Source organism: Monomorium pharaonis, chromosome 8, assembly GCF_013373865.1.
Source record: "Monomorium pharaonis isolate MP-MQ-018 chromosome 8, ASM1337386v2, whole genome shotgun sequence".
Taxonomy (NCBI): domain Eukaryota; kingdom Metazoa; phylum Arthropoda; class Insecta; order Hymenoptera; family Formicidae; genus Monomorium; species Monomorium pharaonis.
Window position 1 is genome coordinate 18,785,843 of NC_050474.1, and position 17,315 is coordinate 18,803,157.

Consider the following 17,315-nt stretch of genomic DNA (forward strand, 5'->3'; position numbering starts at 1 on the left):
GGAATAAACAGAATATTATAAATTTTTTAACAGATGACATTTATATACTATTAACAAACTACCGATACGAGCTGCACTCTGCTTTTATTTAAATCGGAGTATAGAGAAATTGAATGCAGATTATTATATAAGTGAAGATTACCCCGATGAACTGAAAAATAAGTATATTTTATTTAAATAATTGCTTTGAGATCTAATTAGATTGCAATACGATAGCTTTGTTACATAATTTTACATAAATCGTTTGCCATAAGTAAATATTATACTCACACCACAAAACAAATTATTGTTTATTTCGAAGCAATCGCAGACTATAAACGATAATTGACGATGTTGCAAATGAATCAAAAAGCCATTAATTTCGTTATTGACATGGTCTTGAGCCATATATTTACGCAAAAGATTTTCCATGACAACGTAACTGTTACTCCAATTAAAATTTTGCTCGCCGTCCGCGCTTTCCAATGGCGGTCGTACCTCTAAACTCGATTGATTCCTTGTATCGTTCAGTTTATCAAACTTCATAGATTGACATTTCAATGCAATTGCGCACATAATTATCTTCGTTTTGTTGAATTCTTGACGTGCAAGTTCGCAAAACCAACAAATCGAACCAAATTGCATAGTATACATAATCAACTCGACACATAACCCCCATATATACATATAATTTATGTCCGTTTCGTTCTTTATATGCAAGAACGTCTCGTATAGTGCTGCGGTAAGCGTAAAGAAGCAGTTTGCCGAGCAGAAAAGAAGATAAAAACCATGAGTATTGTTCATCTTAATAATAAGATCACAAATATCTGTATGACAAAATTCAAAATTCAATAACATCTCGATATTACCGCAATTTCTTTATATATAGATTACATTAAATCATATCTTGCTGCACATAAATTTGCATCATCTAATTATAATATAACAAATAATATTTGACATTAAAACTTACCATGATGCAATTCTCTGATGCGTTTAATCTTGAGCACGATTAATGGCGCATCAGATAGCTTATTCAAATGATCGAGCATCTTATTTATCATTTTATATCTGTAATACAGCAAATAGACGATAACATCGAAGCAGAAGCTGTTGATCAACGACCGTGCCATCGAATAATAAAACAGCAAAGAACCGATCACAAACTCGTATTTAGGTAATATTTTTCTTGCATAAAATTATAATATAGGAAGGTAACAATGGGAACAAAGGGCAACAAACAAAAGTCATAAGAATCCCTATTGCTTCCACGATTTTTACTGGTTCATCATTCATGTGTATTTCCTTTCTGATTTTTCGATCGAGCTCGTTTATTTTGTTTATCAACTGTGGCCAATTATCATACTCCCTGATTCCATGACAAACGTAATAATATGCTGCCACATGACATATTACCCTATATGTGATGCTATGAATGTATTTTATTGAATTCTCTTCAATAAGTACCTCGATAAATTCTTTTAGGTACATTGTACATATGGCCAGGTGAATAACACGTATGACTATCGTCACAAACTTTGGACAATTTCGCGGATGTGCAATCCCCACGCCCATTAACCAAGACATGTAAGATATTGGACGTAATACGCGCTCTATTGACGGCGAGTTGTCGTTTACCGGTGCACAAATCTCTTCCATTTTCGTTTATTACTTTCTTAATTAACGTTTTGCAAACGAGTGCTGACTATAGTAAAACTCCTCGGTAAAAAGTACAAAACATTTAGTAGACAAAATATAAAATTTTTGTAAACACTTTCACAAGCGCACACCTTGAATTCTGCTTGATACTGCATATAAAAATTATACGATAGAAAGATCAGAGTGTTATGCATGACATGCGCGTACACACACACACACACACACACACACACACACACACACACACACACACACACACACACACACACACACACACACACACAAACGCGCGCGCACATTATACATGCGGAATAAGTTCGTATACATTTAAATGTGATTCCATCAGGCTGCGGTTTCTAGGCGTTGTCACATATCGACTCAAAATGTTACCTCTTAGTCGTCTAACAAAAAAGCGATTACTCAAAATAATAGTGTCGTTAGGTGACTTCCATCGCGATGCGAGTATGTCAAACTATCCGCGGCGTCTGTAATCCTCCCTTCAACCGTCTTAATTCAATACATAATGAGGTTTTAATGTAAATAAATAAAATAAGAATATTTAAATAAATTCCCTAAATAAATAAAATATAAATAAAACAAGATAGAGATCAATGATATGAATCAATTAAAAAAATTGGAGATGTAAAATTAATTTATCCTTAAATGGATATACGTATGTACAACATTACTGTTTTACTTAAAAATGAATATTTTATATGCAATAATTTAAATGTTTATTTACATGCAATAAATTAAATATTTAAATTATTTTGTATCGTATGTCTACTGAGATTTTTTACATCAATCAATAACTATTATTTAAATTTAATCGAATAAAAAACTCTCATGATTTTCCTTGTGCAACAATATACGTGTCTATTAATGCAAAATAAATTTATTAAGAATAAACAAAATATTACAAACTATAACTTCTTTAATAAATAATATTTATATATTATTATTACTATTAACAAACTACCGACACAAGCTGCACTCTATTCTTTTTTAGGCATCCGGGAATTGAATCAATTGAATGTAAATTATTAAATAAGTGCAGATTACTCCGACGAACTGAAAAATAAGTATTTTTCATTTAATGGTTTTGAAACATATTTAATGCAATTTTAAAGTAACTAATTTTATATAAATTGTAACGACGTAAATACATATTGTACTCACACTACAGAACAAATTGTTGCTCATTTCGAAAAAATCGCAAGCCGTGAATGATATTCGACGCTGTTGTAGTTGAATCAAAAACCAATTAATTTCATCACTGACATAGTCCCGGTCCAAAATTTTACTCAAGAGATTTTCCATGACAACATAATTCCAACCGTGACTGTTACTCCAATTATAATTTTGCTCACTGTCCGCATCTTGCAATGGCGGTCGCGTTTCTAAACTCAATTGATTCCTTGTCTCTTTCAGTTTATCAAAATTTATAGATTTGCATTTCAATGCAATTGTGTTCATAATTATCTTGGTTTTGCCGAATTCTTGACATGCAAGTGTGCAAATCCAGCAAATCAGGCCAAATTGCATAGTATACATAATCGCAGTCATGTAATCTATCAACATATCGTTATAGTCTTCGTTCATAGTATTTATGAACGCAGCGTATAATCTAGACGTGACCATAAAGAATGAGTTCGTCGAGCAGAGAAGAAGATGAAAACCGTGAATATCGTTTATCATAATAACAAGATCACAAATATCTGCATAACAGAATTCACGATTTGATCACATTTGGATATTACCGCAACTTCTTCATAGACTGTATTAAACTTTATCTAGCACCACATAAATTTATATTGTCTAACTATAATACAACAAATACTATTTGCCAAAACTTACCATTATGCAATTCTCTGATGCGTCTAATCTTAAACGCAATCAATGGAGCATCAGATAAGTTATTCAAATGACCGAACACCTTATTTATCGTTTGATATCTGTAATACAGCACATAAACGACCACATCGAAACAGAAGCTGTTGATCAACGACCGTGCTATCATGAAAAAATATAGCAAATTATTGATCACACTATTGTTATATGAATGCAAAAAGTAGTATAGGGAGATTACAATCGGGAACAAAGGGCAACACACAAAAGTCATGAAAATCGCTACTGCTTCCATGATTTTTACTGGTAGATCATTCATGTGTGTGTCTTTCTTGATCTTTCGATCGAGCTCCTTCATTTTGTCCATCAGCTCAGGCCACTTGTCATACTGCCTGATTCCGTGATAAATGTAATAATATGCCGCAACGAAAAATATCATCCTATCTATGATGTAGAAGAATTCTACTACTGAATCTATGGATAAAGTAAACATGTACTCGGTGAATGTTTTTAGAAACACTGTACACATGGCCAGGTGAATAATACGTATAATTATCGTCACAATCTTTGAACACTTTCGCGGACGTGCAATCCCAACGCCCATGAACCAAACCGTGTAAGTTATTGGACGTAAAATGTGTTCTATCGACAGCGAGTTGTCATCCACCGGTGCATGAATCTCTTCCATTTTCATCTATTACTTTCTTAATTAACGTTTTGCAAACGAGTGCTGATTATAATAAAACTCCTCGGTAAACAGTACAAGATATTTAGTCGACAAGGTAATAACATTTTTCTGAACACTTTAACAAGCACACGCCTCGAATTTTGCTTGATACTGCATATAACAGTTGTACATCAGAGAAATTAAAAGTCATACATGATATGCGCACGCACACGCACGCACACACAACAAGCACGTACACATTATACATGCAAAATGAATTCGTATACATTTAAATGTGATTCCATCATGCTGCGGTTTCTAGGCGTTGTCACATCGACTCAGGATGTCACCTCTTAGTCGTTTAACAAAAAATTAAAAGCGATTACACAAAATGATGGTGTCGTTAGATGAGCGAAATATATTTGTTAAGAATAAACCAAATATTACGAACTATAACTTCTTTAACAGATAATATTTATATATTATTATTACTATTAACAAACTACCGACACAAGCTGCACTCTGTTTTTTTTTTAGGTATCCGGGAATTGAATAAATTGAACGTAAATAATTAAATAAGTGCAGATCACTCCGACGAACTGAAAAATAAGTTTTGTATTTAATGACTTTGAAACATATTTAATGCAATTTGAAAGTAATTAATTTTACATAAATTGTACGACGTAAATATTGTACTCACACTGCAGAACAAATTGTTGCTCATTTCGAAAAAATCGCAGGCCGTAAATGATACTCGACGCTGTTGCAGTTGAATCAAAAACCAATTAATTTCATCACTTACATAGTCCCGGTCCAAAATTTTACTCAAAAGATTTTCCATGACAACATAATTCCAATCGTGACTGTTACTCCAATTAGAATTTTGCTCACTGTCCGAATCTTGCAATGGCGACCGCGTTTCTAAACTCGATTGATTCCTTGTCTCGTTCAGTTTATCAAAATTCATAGATTTGCATTTCAATGCAATTGTGTTCATAATTATCTTGATTTTGCCGAATTCTTGACATGCAAGTGTGCAGATCCAGCAAATCAGACCAAATTGCATAGTATATATAATCGCCGTCATGTAATCTATCAACATATCGTCATATTCTTCCTTCATGGTATTTAAGTATGCACTGTATAGTGTAGACGTGACCATAAATAAAGAATTCGTCGAGCAGAGAAGAAGATGAAGACCGTGAATATCGTTTATCATAATAACTAGATCACAAATATCTACATAACAGAATTTACAATTTGATCACATCTGGATATTACCGCAACTTCTTCATAGACTGTATTAAATTTTATCTAGCACCACATAAATTTATATTATCTAACTATAATACAACAAATACTATTTGCCAAAACTTACCATTATGCAATTCTCTGATGCGTCTAATCTTAAACGCAATCGATGGAGCATCTGATAACTTATTCAAATGACCGAACATCTTATTTACCGTTTGATGTCTGTAATACAGCACATAAACAACCACATCGAAGCAGAAGCTGTTGATCAACGACTGTGCTATCATGAGATAATATAACAAATAATTGATCACACTACTGTTATATGAATTCAAAAAGTAGTATAGAGAGATTACAATCGGGAACGAAGGGCAACACACAAAAGTCATTAGAATCGCTACTGCTTCCATGATTTTTACTGGTTGATCATTCATATGTATTTCTTTCTTGATCTTTCGATCAAGCTCCTTCATTTTGTCCATCAGCTCAGGCCACTTGTCATACTGCCTGATTCCGTGATAAATGTAATAATATATCGCTACAAAAAATATCATCCTATCTATGATAAAGAAGAATTTTATTACTGTATCTAGGGATAAAGGGAACATGTGCTCGATGTATATTTTTAGAAACACTGTACACACGACCAGGTGAATAATACGTATAACTATCGTCACAAACTTGGAACACTTTCGCGGATGTGCAATCCCCACGCCCATGAACCATGACGTGTAAGATATTGGACGCAAGGTGTGCTCTATTGACGGCGAATTGTCCCGTACTGGTACATGAATCTCATTCATTTTTGTCTATTACTTTCTTAATTGACGTTTTGCAAACGAGCGCTGATTACATTGAAACTCCTACGAAAACGGTACAAAATTTTTCTGTAGACAAGATAGTAAAATTTTTCCGCACACCTTGACAAGCGCACGCTTTGGATTTTGCTTGATACTGCATATAGCAGTTGTACAATAGAGTGAGCAGAAGTAGTGCATGACATGCGCGTACGCATACGTACAAACAAAATTAATGTGCATATATACGTAAACGCAACTCCAGGCGGCGATTTCTAGGCGTTGTCCTGTATCAACTCAAGGTATCACAAAAAAGTAATTACAAAAAGCAACAGCTGTCGTTAGGTGACTTTCATCGCAACGCGCGGATACGTCAAACTATCCACGACGTTTGAGATCCTTCTCCAGTCGTCTTATCTCATAGAGATATTATGCCCATGCTGTCAATCCGCAATACATTTCATCTTGAATCCAACAACGAGAAAATTGTTTAAACAAGCGTTCGAGTGGGAATTGCACACACAAACAAATAAATCTTAGCTGCAAGTACATTTTTATTCTTAAATTATATGCCTTGATATGCCTTTTCCCCTAGAGCCAATAAAGGTTAATCCTTTTCGGTCAAAAACGCATCTTTTATTTTCCTCACCCACCAAACTCAACCATGGAAGCTTCTCCATGTGGGAAGCAGTTTCCGATCATGCAGTTCTTCTGGAGGCGAAACGCTACAAACGTGCAAGCGCATAAATTCTCCCTGATACTTTATGCAACACCAAAAACGACGTATTATTTCTACAATTCTACAATTTTAAATCGCGTGCCATTAACTATTTCTTCTTATAAACATAATACAGTTTTAATAAAATTTGAATAAATTTAACAAAATTAATGAATTAAATTCCCTGAGTAAATAAAATGTAAATAAAGCAAGATAATAACCAATAAGAAGATTGGAAAAGTAAAACTATACTTAAATGGATATATGTACGGCATTACATATTGATCAAAAAATGTATTTTTTTGTATGCAATAATTTAAATGTTTATTTAAATGTTAATTTAAATGTTATTTTTTGTATTAAATGTTTATTATATGCTACAAATTAAATATTTAAATTATATTGTATCAAATGTCTACTAAGATTCTTTACATAAATAAAATTTTTAGATAAATCGGTAACGGTTCTTTTAATTAACCTAATACAAAAAAAAATTTCTCGTTGTTTCTCTTATGCGACAATATATGCATTAATACAAAATAAATTTATTAAGAAAAATAGAACATTACAACTAGAACTTCTTATAACAAATCATTTTTATATACATATATTATTAATAAACCACCAGTACAAATTGCACTCTGTTTTCGTTTAGATGTTCAGATTATTAAATAAATAAATTTAATAAAAATTATCAAATATGTGAAGATTACTTCATTTCAGTAAATTCAATAAAGACTGTTAAATAAGTAAGGCTCACTCCGACGAACTAAAAAATTAGTAAATTTCATTTAATTACTTTGAGACCTATTCACATTGCAATTCAAAAGTAATTAATTTTACGTTAATTGTATAACGTAAGTAAATATGGTACTTACACTACAGAACAAATTGTTGCTTATTTCGAAAAAATCGCAGGCCGTAAATGATACTTGACGATGTTGCAGTTGAATCAAAAAGCCATTAATTTCGTTATTGACATGGTCTTGGTCTATAATTGTACGCAAAAGATTTCTCACGCCATCGTAATTCCAATTATGACTGTTACTCCGAAAATTTTGGTTGCTGTTTGTATCTTCTATTAGCGGTCGGACTTTTAAACTCGAGTGATTCCTTGTATTGTTCAGTTTATCAAACTTCATAGATTGGCATTTCAATGCAATTGCGCACATAATTATCTTGGTTTTTTCGAATTCTTGACGTGCGAGTGTACAAATCCAGCAAATCAGACCAAATTGCATAGTATATATAATTGCAAACGTGTAAACTATTAATATAGTCTTATAGTCTTCGTTTTCGATATATATGATCGCCATGTATAGTGAATTCGTGACCGTAAAGAAGCAGTTTAGCGAGAAGAAAAGAAGATAAAGGCCGTGAATATCGTTTATCATAATAACTAGATCACAAATATCTGCATAAGAGAAATTAAACATATTTCGATATTACCACGATTTCTTCGTAGACTATATTAAACTGTATATCGCGCCATATAAACTTACATTATCTAATTGCAAAACAATAAATAATATTTACAAAAACTTACCATTATGCAATTCTCTGATGCGTCTAATCTTGAGCGCGATCAATGGCGCATCAGATAGCTTATCCAAGTGGCCGAGCATCTTATTCGTCGTTCGATATCTGTAATATAGCACATAAACGACAACATCGAGGCCGAAACTGTTGATTAACGATCGTGCTATCATATAATAAGACGCATAGTCGTTCACGTATGTGTCATTTGAATGTTTCATAAAATCATACAAGACGAGCACAATAGTGAACAAAGGGCTACACGCGAAAGTCATAAGTATCGCTGTCGCTACCATGTACCTTACTGGTTGATCATTCATGTGTACTTCTTTCCTGATCTTTCGATCAAGCTGCTTCATTTTGTCCATCAGCTCCGGCCATTCATACTGCGTGATTCCGTGATAAATGGAATAATATGTCGACACACAATATATCATATTATCCATGGCAAAGAACCATTTGTTTACTGACGTAATAGATTTTAAATACACAAAACTCGAAACGTATTCTAAGTGTTCTATTAGAATCACTGTACAAATGACCAGGTGAATTGTACGTATGATTATCGTCACAAACTTTGGACACTTTAGCGGATGTGCAATCCCCACGCCCATGAACCAAGACATGTAAGATATTGGACGTAAGGTACGCTCTATCGATGACGAGTTGTCGTGTACTGGCACATAAATTTCTTCCATTTTCTATTATTTTCTTGCTAATATACGTTTTGCAAACAAGTGCTAATTATATCAAAACACCTCGGCAAACAATGCGAAATATTTTGTAGACAAAATAATAAAATTTCTCTGAACAAACGCACGCCTTGACTTCTGCTTTATACTGTATGTAACAGTTGTACGGTAAAAAGATCAGAAGACTTGCGGGCACGCACACAGACACACACACGCGCGCGCGCACGCACGCATGCATACATTCATAATAAATGTGTATATTTATAAACATGCACCCCAGTTCTGACTAATAGATTAATCGGTGACCCCGGGCTGTGGCCTCTGGGCGTTGTGACATAGACGGAAAAAAAAAATTAATTCTTTTGATAATGTGTTTTACTCTCGACACATAAATCTTGAAACAATATTGTAGATAATTAAACAGATATCTTGCATTAACGGATATTTATCTGCACAAAGAAATTTTATGCTGTTCCACCAACAAAAATATATTCTCATTACTGAAGAATAATTTTCTTAAATAATATTTCAAAAATATTGAATAGAAAATAATAGTATTTTTGAAACAAAAATTATTTTTTAAAAATAAGATTACATTATCTCTATTTAATAATACGTTATTCTTAAAAGAGGCTGCTTGTATGATTAAATTAAATTGTTAAGAGCATTTGTTTACAACTGTTCTGTACTGTCGCTATAGTTTCACTATCACTATTAATGATAAGGAGTTGGTTGAAAAGATTGGGAAAATAAAATAAAATTTATCTTTAAATTGATATACGTACTGCATTACTGTTTTATTAAAAAATGTATTTTTTATATAGAATAATTTAAATGTTTTTATATATGCAATAAATTAAATATTTAAATTATTTTGTATCGCATAACTACTAAAATTTTTTACATAAATCATTAACTATTCATTTAACTTAATAGAATAAAAAACTGTCGTGGTTTCCCTTATGCGTCTTCTCCATTGCCTCACTGAGAAGGAAATTCCCCCACTTTCCAAACAATATACGTATTATTATCGCGCATCATCACCGTATAACCTGCTCACGCCGCGTATGCCGCTTCCTCTCTCTTTCAATAGAGTAGTGTTACTTTACAGTGCTACAATTTCACTATGCCATAGTGCAAATGCACCGTGACAGTGTAAAGTTTCTACTGTATACTATCAGTACAATTTGCACTGTTTTCATTTAGATCTTCAATTATTCAGTAAATTGAATAAAGATTGTTAAATAAGTAAAGCTCACTCCGACGAATTGAAATATTAGTATATTTCATTCAATTACTTTGAAACTTATTCACATTGTAAATCAAAAATAATTAATTTTATATAAATTGTATGACGTAGATAAATATTGTACTCACATTACAGAACACATTATTGCTTATTTCAAAGAAATCACAGGCCGTAAATGATACTCAACGATGTTGCAGTTGAATAAAAAAGCTATTAATTTATTGACATGGTCTCGGTCCATAACTTTGTGTAAAATATTTTCCATGACAATGTAATTCCAATTGTGACTGTTACTTCAATTAAAATTTTGCTTGCTGTCCGCATCTTCCAATGGCGGTCATACTTTTAAACTCGATTGATTCCTTGTATCGTTCAGTTCATCAAACTTCATAAATTGGCATTTTAATGCAATTGCGCACATAATTATCTTGGTTTTGTCAAATTCTTGACGCACGAGTGCGCAAATTCAACAAATCAGACCAAATTGCGCAATGTACATAATCGAAATTATGTAAAATATCAGCATACTTATAGTTGTCGACTACGATAGCATGGTATAGGGTAGTCGTAGCCCCAAAGAAGCAATTTGCCGAGCAGAGAAGAAGATAAAAACCGTGAATATTGTTTATCATAATAACTAAATCACAAATATCTGCATAAAAGAAATCAATCAGATTTCAATATTACCACAATTTTTTCACAGACTGTCTTAAATTGTATCTCGCATGACATAAATTTACATTATCTAATACAAAAAATAATAAATCGTGAAAATTTACCATTATGCATTTCTCTAATGCGTCTAATCTTGAATCTAATCAATGGCGCATCAGAAAATTTATCCAAATCGCCGATTAACTTATTTATCGTTTGATATCTGTAATACAGCACATAAACGACAACATCAAAGACGAAGCTACTGATTAACGATCGTTCCCTTATGTAATAAAACACCAATTCTGCCATGATAAGGTCATGTGAATGCATAAAGTTATACAGGGCGTGCACAATCGCGAACAAAGGGCAACACATAAAGGTTATAAGAATCGCTATTGCTTCCATATGCCTTACTGGTTGGTCATTCATATACGTTTCTTTCCTGATCTTTTGATCAAGTTCCTTTATTTTATTCATCAGCTCTGGCCATTCATACTGCTTAATTTCGTGACAAACGGAGTAATATGTCGACACAACGTATATCGCATTATCCATGACAAAGAAGAATTTGTTTACTGACCCACCCAAGGTAAAATTCACAAAACTCGAAACGTTTTGTAAGTGTTTTATTAGAATCACTGTACAAATGACCAGGTGAATGATACGTACGAATATCGTCACAAAATTTGGACACTTTAGCGGACGTGCAACGCTCACGCCCATGAACTAAGATATGTAAGATACTGGACGTAAGATGTGCTCTATCGATGGCAAATTGTCGTGTACTGGCGCATGAATCCCCTCCATTTTCGTCTATTATCCCTCTATTAAACGATGCAAAATATTTTGTAGACAAAATAATAAAGTTCGTCTAGAAGCAAAATATTACATGCGTGTAAATTCTCTCCGATACTTTATGCAACAACAAAGAACGATGCACTACTTTTGCAATTCTACAATTTAAAATCGCGTGCCATTAACTATCTCTACTTATAAACGTAATGCAGTTTTAATAAAATTTAAATAAATTTAATAAAATTAATTAATTATATTCACTCAGTAAATAAAATGTAAATAAAGCAAGATAATAATCAATAATAAGAGTTAATTAAGAAGATTAGAAAAGTAAAACTATACTTAAATGAATATATGTACGGTATTACTGTTTTATCAAATAATTAATTTTTTTATATGCAATAACTCAAATGTTCAGTTAAATGTTAAATTAAATGTTATTTTTTGTATTAAACGTTTATTTATATGTAATAAAATAAATATTTAAATTATTTTTTATTGTATGTCTATTAAGAATTTTTACATAAACAAAATTTTTACATAAATCGATAACCGATCTTTTAATTTAATACAAAGAAAAATCTTTTGTTGTTTCTCTTATGCGACAATATTCATTAATGCGAAAAAAATTTATTGAGAATAAATAAAACATTACAGCTATAACTTCTTATAACAAATAATTTTTATATACTATTATATTAATATACGTATTATATACTATTAATTATATACTATTAAATATTATATACTATTATATTAATATAAGTATAATATTAACAATCTGCCAGTTCAAGTTAAACTCAGTTGTCGTTTATTCGGATTTATTAGTAAATTGAATAAAAATTATCAAGTATGTGGAAATTACTCCGATAAACTAAAAAATAAATATACTTTATTTAATTAGTTTGAGATCTATTTACATTGCAATTCAAAAGTTTAATTTTACATAAATTATACGACACAAATAAATATTATACTTACAGCACAGAACAGATTATTGTTCATTTCAAAGAAATCACAGGCCGTAAATGATACTCGATGATGTTGTAGTTGAATAAAAAAGTCATTAATTTCGGTATTGACATCGTTTCGAGCCATAATTTTACGCAAAAGATTTTCCATGGCAACGTAATTCCAATTGCGACTCCAATTAAAATTTTGCTCGCTGTTCGCGTCTTCCAATGACGGTCGTACCTCTAAACTCAATTGATTCCTCGTATCGTTCGGTTTATCAAACTTCATAGATTGGCATTTCAGTGAAATTGCACACATAATTGTCTTGGTTTTTTCGAATTCTTGACGCGCGAGTTTGCAAGCCCAGCAAATCACACCAAATTGAATAGTGTATATAACCGAAATTATGCAATATATCAATGCCACCTTATAGCTATTAAGCATAAAAACCATATATCCACAGAATAGTGCAGTCGTTACAATAGAGAAGCAGTTTGCCGAGAAGAGAAGAAGATAAAAACCGTGAATATCGTTTATCACAATAACTAAGTCACAAATATCTGCAACAAAATTCTAAATCACATCTCAATATTGCCACAATTTTTTGTAGACGTTATTAAACTGTATCTCGCGCCACATGAACTTACATTATCTAATTTCAAAACAACAAATAATATTCGCCAAAACTTACCGTTATGCAATTCTTTAATGCGTCTAATCTTGAGCGTGATCAATCGCGCATCAGATAGTTCCAAATGGCCGAGCATCTTATTTATCATTTTATATCTGTAATACAGAACATAAACGACAACACCGAAGAAGAAGCTGTTGATCATCGACTGTGCCATCATGTAATCAGAAAAAAGACTGTCAATTGCAATGTAATTTGAAGTCAAAAAGTCATATAGGTAGCGTACAATCGGGATCAAAGGGCAACACACAAAAGTCATAAGAATCGCTACTGCTTCCATGACTTTTACTGGTTCATCATTCATGTGTGTTTCTTTTCTAATCTTTTGATCAAGCTCCTTTATTTTGTCCATCAGCTTTGGCCACGTGTTATACTGTCTGATTCCGTGATAAATGTAATAATATGCCGCAACGAAAAATATCATCCTATCTATGATGTAGAAGAATTCTACTACTGAATCTATGGATAAATGAGAAATGTTGTTACGGATGAACATTGTTAGAATCACTGTACAAATGACCAAGTGAATGATACGTATGACTATCGTCACAAACTTTGGACACTTTAGCGGATGTGCAATGCCCACGCCCATAAACCAAGACGTGTAAGATATTGGACGCAAGGTGTACTCTATCGATGGCGAGTTGTCGTGTACAGGCACACGAATCTCCTCCATTTTCTTTTACAAGGGGTTTTTGTAAAGTATGTACGATTTCAAAATATTTCTATGGCCGCGCTGTATGTGCAATTCTGTGGACGCGCACTGATTGCCTTCATGACTGTTCTCTATACTGCTACTGTAAGGGATAGGATAGTCGGATGGCTGGCACAAATAAAACACGCACTTGGTTATGAATGTTTAATAAAAAAAATGATATCGCTGCGTCAGGACAAGTTTCCTGGCCGCAGGATCGTGGTAGACTGCGTGCACGGACGCGCTCGTTCGGCACCGAAAACAAACGAAAATCTATCGCCTCTCAGGGACGACTAACAATGGTAGCTTTACCACGTTCTTAAACCTATCTTACATACTACATTCGGCCTTTCCTGACCCTACTTCGCCCTCGAAGTTAACTCCTTTAATCCAAGGCCTCATATTTACTGCCTCCCACGTACCTTCGTAAGGTTTCTGTGACATCTGATGACCACTTATGTCCTTTATAACGTATCGATTGTTTTTAAGAACTCGCGCTACCTCATACGGGCCCTTAAATTTAGGAATAATTTTATGGGAAGCCCCCTTGGCCGTTTCTATATTCTTAATCATGACATAATCGCCAATGTTATAATTATGTGCAGGTTTACGCTTTTTATCGAAGTACTCCTTATTATACTTTTGACTTTGTTTTATTCTGTCTGCCGCTCTCGCTCGCAATTGCCTTAAATCTCTGTTATTTTCGGTAGCATTAACGGTAACATCTAAATATTCACGAATAGCGTCTACAACTTTTCCTCGCTGTTCAACGCCAAACATGAGTTTACTTGGAGTCTCGTTGGTAGCCTTATGCACAGTATTATTAATCGCAAATTCGATATCGGATATTATCTTGTACCAATAAACTTTTTCGTCGTTATTTATGAGCTTACTTATCATAGGTCCTAATACTCTATTAACACGTTCTACTTGGCCATTCGCCTTGGGTGAATGAGTCGCAATTCTAACATGCTGTATATTACTATCATTACAAAACGATTCGAATTCACTCGATGAAAATGCCGTACCCCTATCAGATATGATAACACGTGGTCTACTAAAGTTACTAAAATGAACTAACAAATGACTGATAACTTCTTGCGTTGCTGTAGTCTTAGTCGGGTATAATTTCACAAATTTCGTGAAGGCGTCAATGACAACTAAAAGGTATCGTTTCGCTAACCGATCCTTGTCTATAGGACCATAATGGTCTATGTGATAAATTTCAAACGGCATCTCCCCCTTAGGAATACAATGCAAATATCCTTCTTTTTTCCCTTCGAACGGTGAAAAAGCGATACATTTCAAACAGTTCGCGATGTGGTCCTTAATTTTTTGCCTCATTTTCGGAAACCAGTAACTTTTTCTTACATTATCGAATGTTTTTTCTACTGCCAAATGGCCCATCTGGTCGTGATACCTGTGCAAAACATGCGCTTCCATAACGCTCGGTACGTAAAATAGTAACTCACCATTGTCCTTTCTAAATACAATTCCGTTTCTTAATTCAAAATAAGGATCTTCGGATTTTTGTAATATTTCCTTTAATTCTCGCGTTTTGTTATCGCGGTTTTGACTAAGTGCAAGATTTAACTCAAACGAATTGTCCTCGATGACTAATATTTCGCTCGGTAATCTACTTAATGCGTCTACGTGACCCATCTTCGTTCCCGGTCTATGCTCGGTAACATAATCGTAATTAAGTAGTTCCAATATCCACCTACTTATTCGCGGTGATATATCCTTTTTCTTAATGGCTAAAGTCAGAGCATTACAGTCCGTGACTATTTTAAACTTAATTCCGCTTAAATAAACCTTAAAACGCCGTAACGCATATATAATTGCCAACATTTCTAGCTCAAAGCTATGATAACGGCTTTCTACTTCTGTCGTTCGTCTCGAAAAGAAAAATATCGGGTGGAATTGTTTGTCACTACCACGTTGCGCCAATACTGCTCCAAAACCAGCAATACTTGCGTCACAATGTAATTCTGTTTCGCTATTTGGGTTATATATAGCTAGAACAGGGGCCTGTGTCAACTTATTTTTTAATTCTTCAAAGGCTTGCAATTCGCGTACTTCAAAAGCAAAAGATGCGTTCTTACGCAACAAGTCATATAACGGTTTTGCAATTACTGAAAAAGCCGGTATAAATTTACGAAAATACGAACACAATGCTACGAAGCTATGCACTTCTTTAATGTTACGTGGTACCGGTATCCTTTGTACAGATCTTACACCTTCCTTCGTCGGACTGATGCCCGCTTCGGTAACCAAATAACCCACGAATTCTACTTTCGTTTGCAGAAAAGCGCACTTATCAATCCTAAGCTCAAGCCTGTTTGCTATAAATAATCCAAACACTCGTCGCAATATTTCGATATGTTGTTCTATTGTCTCTGATATCACTAAAATGTCGTCCATATAGACAACTACTTTTAACTCTCGTATGAGTTCCGATAATACCTGATTGATGTACCTCTGAAATCGAGACGGAGCTACTTTTAGCCCGAAAGGCATACACATGAACTCAAATTGGCCAAAAGGCGTCGAAAATGCGGTATACTTAATGGATTCTTCCGACATTCGTATGTGGTAAAATCCGTTTCTTAAATCTAGCTTCGTGAAGTATTTTTTGCCACACAATGAATCAATAAGATCTTCTATATTCGGTAACGGGTAATTATCCTTTATTAACGCTTTATTTAATTCACGATAATCGATACACAATCGCAAATCTCCCGTTTTCTTACGTACTAACACGATAGGTGAAGCGTACTCCGATTCGCTCGGCCGTATAATTCCTTTCGCGAGCAAAGAATCTAGTAGAACGCGAAGTTCTTTTCGTTCCGCATATGACGGTCTATTAAGAGAAAAGTGAAACGGTTTGTCATCTTTTAGTCTCAACTTAATTTCCGCATCGACAACAGGTTGTTCTGGCCTTTTCGGTTTAACATACTCTTCGATAAATAATTTCTTTATCGCTTTTTGTGCCTCTATGCTTACGTCTTGATTTATATTTAATGCTTCACACGAATCTTTACGTGGTTCATTTACGCGAATACTTAATATTTCTTTAATCACTTGATCTTCCAATGCTTTATCAGACGAATCCCCCTTCTCAA

The 17,315-nt window shown here is 33.6% G+C and overlaps 6 protein-coding genes and 1 long non-coding RNA gene across 9 annotated transcripts in view; 1 reads left to right on the forward strand and 6 right to left on the reverse strand.

Annotated features, from left to right (window-relative positions):
• Positions 1–17,315, forward strand: part of LOC105833168 — a 448,328-nt gene that overhangs the window by 331,483 nt on the left and 99,530 nt on the right. The window lies entirely within an intron of this gene.
• Positions 1–17,315, reverse strand: part of LOC118644168 — a 203,069-nt gene that overhangs the window by 23,763 nt on the left and 161,991 nt on the right. The window lies entirely within an intron of this gene.
• On the reverse strand, positions 72–1,138 carry LOC118646963. Its single transcript, XM_036290957.1, has 3 exons — positions 953–1,138; positions 271–806; positions 72–151 (listed from the first exon to the last, which is right to left on the reverse strand). Exons 1-3 carry the CDS (start codon positions 1,110–1,112, stop codon positions 89–91), a joined length of 759 nt encoding a protein of 252 aa, XP_036146850.1. The 5' UTR covers positions 1,113–1,138; the 3' UTR covers positions 72–88.
• On the reverse strand, positions 2,533–4,206 carry LOC105835923. The gene is made up of 3 exons (XM_036290939.1): positions 3,496–4,206; positions 2,818–3,356; positions 2,533–2,709 (listed from the first exon to the last, which is right to left on the reverse strand). Exons 1-3 carry the CDS (start codon positions 4,178–4,180, stop codon positions 2,644–2,646), a joined length of 1,290 nt encoding a protein of 429 aa, XP_036146832.1. The 5' UTR covers positions 4,181–4,206; the 3' UTR covers positions 2,533–2,643.
• On the reverse strand, positions 4,081–7,311 carry LOC118644072. 2 transcript variants are annotated; one of them, XM_036290937.1, is made up of 3 exons: positions 5,532–7,311; positions 4,854–5,392; positions 4,623–4,752 (listed from the first exon to the last, which is right to left on the reverse strand). In XM_036290937.1, the coding sequence occupies exons 1-3, from the start codon at positions 6,208–6,210 to the stop codon at positions 4,687–4,689; spliced, it is 1,284 nt and encodes a 427-aa protein (XP_036146830.1). In that variant the 5' UTR covers positions 6,211–7,311; the 3' UTR covers positions 4,623–4,686. The 2 variants fall into 2 exon arrangements, with proteins under 2 accessions (XP_036146829.1, XP_036146830.1); XM_036290936.1 differs by having other exon boundaries at positions 4,081–5,392.
• LOC118646959 lies at positions 7,448–9,694 on the reverse strand. Of its 2 annotated transcripts, XM_036290943.1 has the most exons (4): positions 8,759–9,693; positions 8,469–8,566; positions 7,801–8,336; positions 7,448–7,691 (listed from the first exon to the last, which is right to left on the reverse strand). In XM_036290943.1, exons 1-4 carry the CDS (start codon positions 9,154–9,156, stop codon positions 7,632–7,634), a joined length of 1,092 nt encoding a protein of 363 aa, XP_036146836.1. In that variant the 5' UTR covers positions 9,157–9,693; the 3' UTR covers positions 7,448–7,631. The 2 variants fall into 2 exon arrangements, with proteins under 2 accessions (XP_036146836.1, XP_036146835.1); XM_036290942.1 differs by having other exon boundaries at positions 8,469–9,694.
• LOC105831799 lies at positions 12,608–14,244 on the reverse strand. Its single transcript, XM_012672202.3, has 3 exons — positions 13,497–14,244; positions 12,833–13,365; positions 12,608–12,725 (listed from the first exon to the last, which is right to left on the reverse strand). The coding sequence occupies exons 1-3, from the start codon at positions 14,170–14,172 to the stop codon at positions 12,663–12,665; spliced, it is 1,272 nt and encodes a 423-aa protein (XP_012527656.3). The 5' UTR covers positions 14,173–14,244; the 3' UTR covers positions 12,608–12,662.

What these genes read in the sequence shown, in the direction of transcription:
- LOC118646963 (XM_036290957.1), bottom strand. Translation starts at nt 1,112, where the DNA reads ATGGCACGGTCGTTGATCAACAGCTTCTGCTTCGATGTTATCGTCTAT. An exon ending in CATCAGAGAATTGCATCATG is followed by an intron (nt 807 to 952) that starts GTAAGTTTTAAT and finishes TTTGTCATACAG; the next exon opens with ATATTTGTGATCTTATTATT. An exon ending in ACAATAATTTGTTTTGTGGT is followed by an intron (nt 152 to 270) that starts GTGAGTATAATA and finishes CTTATTTTTCAG; the next exon opens with TTCATCGGGGTAATCTTCAC.
- LOC105835923 (XM_036290939.1), bottom strand. Translation starts at nt 4,180, where the DNA reads ATGAAAATGGAAGAGATTCATGCACCGGTGGATGACAACTCGCTGTCG. An exon ending in CATCAGAGAATTGCATAATG is followed by an intron (nt 3,357 to 3,495) that starts GTAAGTTTTGGC and finishes TCTGTTATGCAG; the next exon opens with ATATTTGTGATCTTGTTATT. An exon ending in GCAACAATTTGTTCTGTAGT is followed by an intron (nt 2,710 to 2,817) that starts GTGAGTACAATA and finishes CTTATTTTTCAG; the next exon opens with TTCGTCGGAGTAATCTGCAC.
- LOC118644072 (XM_036290936.1), bottom strand. Translation starts at nt 6,210, where the DNA reads ATGAATGAGATTCATGTACCAGTACGGGACAATTCGCCGTCAATAGAG. An exon ending in CATCAGAGAATTGCATAATG is followed by an intron (nt 5,393 to 5,531) that starts GTAAGTTTTGGC and finishes TCTGTTATGTAG; the next exon opens with ATATTTGTGATCTAGTTATT.
- LOC118646959 (XM_036290942.1), bottom strand. Translation starts at nt 9,156, where the DNA reads ATGGAAGAAATTTATGTGCCAGTACACGACAACTCGTCATCGATAGAG. An exon ending in CATCAGAGAATTGCATAATG is followed by an intron (nt 8,337 to 8,468) that starts GTAAGTTTTTGT and finishes TCTCTTATGCAG; the next exon opens with ATATTTGTGATCTAGTTATT. An exon ending in GCAACAATTTGTTCTGTAGT is followed by an intron (nt 7,692 to 7,800) that starts GTAAGTACCATA and finishes CTAATTTTTTAG; the next exon opens with TTCGTCGGAGTGAGCCTTAC.
- LOC105831799 (XM_012672202.3), bottom strand. Translation starts at nt 14,172, where the DNA reads ATGGAGGAGATTCGTGTGCCTGTACACGACAACTCGCCATCGATAGAG. An exon ending in CATTAAAGAATTGCATAACG is followed by an intron (nt 13,366 to 13,496) that starts GTAAGTTTTGGC and finishes ATTTTGTTGCAG; the next exon opens with ATATTTGTGACTTAGTTATT. An exon ending in ACAATAATCTGTTCTGTGCT is followed by an intron (nt 12,726 to 12,832) that starts GTAAGTATAATA and finishes TTTATTTTTTAG; the next exon opens with TTTATCGGAGTAATTTCCAC.